Genomic DNA, 5,641 nt, shown 5'->3' with positions numbered 1-5,641 from the left:
CCCCCGCCGCCCCCCATTTAATTGTGATTTCCAGGCCTGAATAAGCCATAACAATTTAATAAAATCTTAAGAAGTCATGGACATTTCTATAGCAACTATACATTTCCCTGTTTGCACCTAGCTCTTAGATATTTCATTGGCTAGAAATTGTTTTTGAGTGTTAAAATGCTTATCCAGTAAAACAAGCTACTGGAAAAGTCTTGTAAATTTGGTCAGAAATTGGATAGAGATGCTCTGACCTTATTCTTTCAGTCAGGGATGCAATTCTTTGAACAGACTTTGTAGTTGCTCAAACTATCATAATCTTTAAAATAATCTTTAACATGTTTCCGAGTAGTACAGCTCAGGACGTTGATGCAAAAAAAAAAAAAAAAGTGAAGGGAGGGTTTTGAATGTGTAATTTGCAGTATATTTGGCAACACTGCAAAATCGCGCGATGGGTGATTTCAATGCCATTGTTAACATGGCAACCCATGTGCTCTCGCGTTATTTCCGCGGTGGGGGGTGAGACAGCATGGCAGCGGCGGTGTTGAGGCACTGTTGGAGAGGACTTTTGCAGAACTCGGGCAATGGAGCTGTCGGCACTATCAGGTCGAAGATTTTCGAAGGTCAGTACAAGTAAACTTATAACAAGCTGCATTTAGATAACAAAAATAGAAGCTCCCGCTTGTTAAAAACTAGGCAAATGAAGGGGGTGTGGCATGAAAACGCCTGAGGGGAATGGGATTCTCTGCATAACACTGCACGTTATCTCCAAAAACTAGAAAGCGTGATAGAAGAGCTCTTTTATACCTTTAAAACTAATGGATGCGGAAAATTCATCTTTGCCATCATAGGAATAAATTACACTTTTAAATAAAAGTAGATAACTTTTCTTTTAAAATAGAATATTTCTGTTTAATGTTTTTAATGTATTTTTTTTTAAATACTGAGCACAGTCTTTTGAACACTAGTACAAGAATTGCATATCTATAAACTCTAAAGCCCTGTAGACGTGTTTATTTGCAGGAGTTAGACAGAAATCTACAGTACAGTACATATCACGGCCAGATCATCCAAAACTGGCCTATCGGAGAGTGAAAGGAAAGAGTCCTGGTGTCGTGTTCCTGCCTGTATATGGATCCAACATGAGCGGACAGAAGGCAGAGGCCCTGGAAGAGTTCTGCAGGTCACTAGGTAATGCCTATCTGAGGTTTGTGACTGTTAATCACATATATGTGCAGTGGGGTTCAAATATCTGAGACTCAATGTAAATGAAAAAATTAACTGGAATTTTGAAAAAAAAACAAAAAACAAATGTAAACAAATAAATGTTATGATGTCAAAGGATTTAAGATTCTGTATTATCTAGGCCACTAATCAATTATGCAAATTTGTGACAGATCATGTGAGTGTACAGATGGTCAGATTTTCTTTGAAGCTAAATAATCTCTTTGGATCATGAACATGATCATCAGGTTTTACTTAAATTTGTTGAGTTGACATGGTTAAAAAACAAAACAAAATAAAAGCATTTTCCTTGCTCAGATTTTTGGACTCACTTTATATATTGCTGACAGTAATTTGAATCATGCATAGTTTTATTTTTTAAGAACTTAAACTGCTTGGCCCAGATTTTTTTTTTTTTCAGCAATCAAATAATGTCCCACCAGTGTGTGTTGAAGTGCTCTAGGTGAAAGTTCACACAAAGCTCAGATCATTTTATGTGGATTTACAGGTTCGATTACTCTGGTCATGGAGCTTCTGAGGGTGTTTTTTCAGAAGGCTACATTGGAACATGGAAAAAAGACGTCCTGTTCATGTTAGATGAACTTGCTGAAGGTCCCCAGGTAAGACTAGAAAGACTGGACCAGCTGGAGAAGTGCCAGCGTTTGTGTTTTTAGAAGACTTTTAAAAAATAAAACTGACTTCTATAAACTGAAATACAGGTGTTATTTCTCATTTTTGAATAAATGTGTTCAGTGTTTTCCCTTAAAGTCACCATGAAATCAAAATTGAAAATTCTTATTTTTTAATGGAATACTGTAGTGTTTATTATAAATAATTTATCCGTGCACTTCATTATTTTTTTTAAATTCATGTACCCTCGTAATCTTTAATAAAAAAAAACATTAACCTTCCCTCCCCCTCAAAACGACTCATCTTCTCTTCCGGTCACGAGCTATGGCGCAAGGGCGGAGCTAGTGACGTGAGGGGTAAACGCTGGGATAAACGACAGTGGGAAAAGCTGAAGCTTAAGCTTCACTTTATAGCACTGACACCAGTCATGAGGGAGTACGTTACCCCTAAACATTGAAAAGATATTAGGATATTACGACAACATTACTCTTAGGACATCGCAAACTAATTTTTTTCATGAATATGACTTTACCTGATGGAGGACGCGCTCAGTCATTCAGGCAGCCTCTCTCTCGTGCGCGCGCGCGCTGTTTAGGCATGTTTTGTGCCGTTGATTGTCATCGTCATCCTTAATAAATAAAACTTTTATTCATGCTTGGGTGTCGGCTGTGAATCCAGTGGAGAGAAATCCCCCACCACTAACTGCAAACTGGCATTCAGATCTGCCTCCATTTTGTTTGCAATGCCCCAACTTCCAACGATCCAATCAATTCCCGAAGGACGAAATCAAGTCCCGCCCTCTCATTTCAGATGCTGTTTCACTCGGATATGTGTCACAGTAGAGAAGAAAAGACAATCGCAACTTCCGTTTCATGCCGACTTTACAGGCATAACATTCACCTCAAAAGGCAAATTCACCCTCATGTCAATCCAAACCTCTTTCATGCAGGTTTGGAACAACCTCAGTAAATGATCACAGAATTTTCATTTCTGGGTGAACTATCCTTTTAATTCTTAATTCATTTTAAAGAGTGACCACTAGAGGTCACTAATAATTTTAAATATGGCATTGAACACTGGTTTTGACTGTAAGTACTGTAGTATGTTGTCTCCTAGATTCTTGTTGGCTCCAGTATGGGTGGCTGGCTGATGCTTTTGGCTGCTATCGCTCGCCCAGAGAAGACAAAAGCCTTGGTGGGCATTTCCACAGCAGCAGATCATTTTGTTACTGCCTTTAATACACTTCCTATAGAGGTGAGATAGTTTGACATGCTTTAGTGTTCAGAATCATCCTGCTGATTAATGTGTCTCAAATGTTGGGGTATTGATATTCAAAAATCAGTCAGAGAGTTCACATATGTTATTCAGGTGAGAAAAGAGTGTGAGGACAAGGGTGTATGGACAATCCCCACGAAAAGTAACGAGGAGGGCATGTACACTGTGAGTATGGACTTCCTGCGTGAGGCGGAGAACCACTGCATCCTACAAAGCCCCATCCCTATCACCTGCCCCGTACGTCTCATTCACGGCCTGAAAGACGAGGACGTGCCTTGGCACATCTCCATGCAAGTGGCCGAGCGTGTGCTGAGCCCCGACGTGGACATCATTCTGCGGCGCCACGGCCAGCACCGCATGGCTGAAAAAGATGACATCAAGCTCATTGTCTACACCATCGATGACCTCATAGACAAGCTTACCACCATGGTGTGAAACACCGTTTGGGATGGGGTTACCAAGCAACCAGCCTTAAGACCCTCTCCCACGTTCTTCCCGCTTCCTGTTTTGTTGTGCGAGACAAGAATGATGGAAAAGGTGAACTGTGGGAGGACAAAGTCTTTTCTTTTCATGTTTTTTACATGTTTACCACAATGCTGTGCCATTATACCTTTTAGGTAAAGGTGCTGTTTGTCTAGCAAAAGGTTTGTCTAGATCTTCTGTGCCTTTTTTACCATATTTCACACTGTTTTATGGAAATAAAGCCTATATATCAATATGCAGTATTTTGATGTAATTAACGTCACTGTATTCCTTAAAGGAATATTCCAATATATTCAATTTAAGCTCAGCTGACGGCAATGATTTTAAATTATATACCCAAACTTTTCATTGAATTTCATACCCGCTCACCAAATTTGGAAAGAAGATAGAAAAACTTGTATTTAAATATTCTTTAAATCATGAATTTGATTTTTAGAGTTTTAGGGTTTATGGCATTGTGTTGTCACTCATGATAAAGAAGCTGTAAAATTGGATATAACTTTACTAACTTCATTTTTTTCCCCCTTCCTTGCCATGCTAAACTCTTTGCTTGTCTTGTGGCCATAATATTGAAACAGATTCCAAATTGAGCTCATTCATTTGCTTTTTTAAAATACACTTTTGTTGTAATCAACATTAGACCACAAACACTGTACAGTAGACTGAGTTTGTGCTGAACTCTAAATGTTTATAGTATAAGGAATTAGTGGTCTGTGTACTATTACATTAGCCCACCTGAACATCCCACTAAGCATGTTATATCAAAGCTGACATTTTCAGTTCTTTCCTGCCCTCTGCATTCTCTGTTTGTTTGGAGGATGTATTGCCACTGCTCCAGAAACAGCTCAGTTGTTTATTAACGTGCATGATTAGTGTTAGACTATATTCAATGCGCCAGGGGCTTTTTTTTTACCCCAATCCAGTCTGATGAGCTTGTTTTTTTAACAACCAGACTGACCTTTCTATATCTGTTGATTATCTGGGGGTGCCAAATTGAAATGGCACCATGCAGTTTTCACTTACTGAATCAAAGTAAAACATGACTAGATGAGAATAACAATGTGAATACATCATTCAGGTGTCATTTAAATAGGGCTGGGTATCGATTCAGATGTCCCGATTCGATTCGATTTCAATTCGCAAGCTCTCGATTCGATTCTCTATTTTTTTGATTACATTCAGTGAATATAGTTTTAATACAAATGCTATTGATATTTCTAAAAAATGAACAGTAAACATCAGTTTACAAATGGTGAATTAATAAAAAGAAATTAAGAACCAAATGCCTGTATTTTAAACCTATAATTTTTTTTGTATAGGGTCCTTAATAGGGCCTTATAAAATGTTCTTAATTTTTCTGGTAATCAGATGAAGGCATGAAACATTCATTTTAATTTATCCTAATCAAATGAAAATGATGTGCTGCACAACAGAGGTTTACTGTTAAAATTAAAAAGAAAACTGATGTGATTATTCCTTTAAAAATAAAGATGTATTAATATTTATTAGCAGTAGTAGCATTGATTCTTAAGACTGCTAAATAGTAATATATTCTGACAGTTTAACGTTAAACTAAACGTTTATTTTGACGGGTTGCCGTGAAGAACTTGCAGCTGCTGTGTATGTGATATGACGGTAGATTTCTCAAATGAAACAGTAAAATGCCAATGAAGTGACTCTCAGAGCAGCTGGAGATGATATTTGTGTGTTCATATCGTCATATAGAGCGATGGCAGAAGCTGAAAACACCTCGAGTGTCGTCCGTGCTTTAGTATGTGTGTAGTAAACAAAACAGTGCGTCTGCTGCGCCATCCGCCATTCATTCGTTGCGGAGATCATGGCGCTTTTACGCGTGATGTCAAATGTTTCCGCAGATTTGGGGTATTACAATAGCATTTCACCTGAGCATTGCAAATCACACATTGCTTTCTTGGTTCTTGTCAGCAGTATCTCCGCCATGATAAGCACTGAATGAATGACAGGCTTTCTGATGTAACATTGCGCAAGGTAAATAAGTTCTCTGTTCCATGTTTTGTTGCCATGA

The 5,641-nt window shown here is 38.3% G+C and overlaps 1 protein-coding gene across 1 annotated transcript; it reads left to right on the top strand.

The window, feature by feature from the left end:
• The first annotated feature begins 485 nt into the window (after window positions 1–485).
• On the top strand, window positions 486–3,688 carry LOC107701684 (mycophenolic acid acyl-glucuronide esterase, mitochondrial-like). Its single transcript, XM_016503751.1, has 5 exons — window positions 486–608; window positions 1,009–1,192; window positions 1,718–1,829; window positions 2,956–3,093; window positions 3,208–3,688. The coding sequence occupies exons 1-5, from the start codon at window positions 515–517 to the stop codon at window positions 3,547–3,549; spliced, it is 870 nt and encodes a 289-aa protein (XP_016359237.1). The 5' UTR covers window positions 486–514; the 3' UTR covers window positions 3,550–3,688.
• The last annotated feature ends 1,953 nt before the right edge of the window (window positions 3,689–5,641 follow it).

This window comes from Sinocyclocheilus anshuiensis, unplaced genomic scaffold, assembly GCF_001515605.1.
Source record: "Sinocyclocheilus anshuiensis isolate Anshui unplaced genomic scaffold, SAMN03320099.WGS_v1.1 scaffold1626, whole genome shotgun sequence".
NCBI classification, from domain to species: domain Eukaryota; kingdom Metazoa; phylum Chordata; class Actinopteri; order Cypriniformes; family Cyprinidae; genus Sinocyclocheilus; species Sinocyclocheilus anshuiensis.
This window is presented reverse-complemented; position numbering and strand designations above follow the sequence as displayed.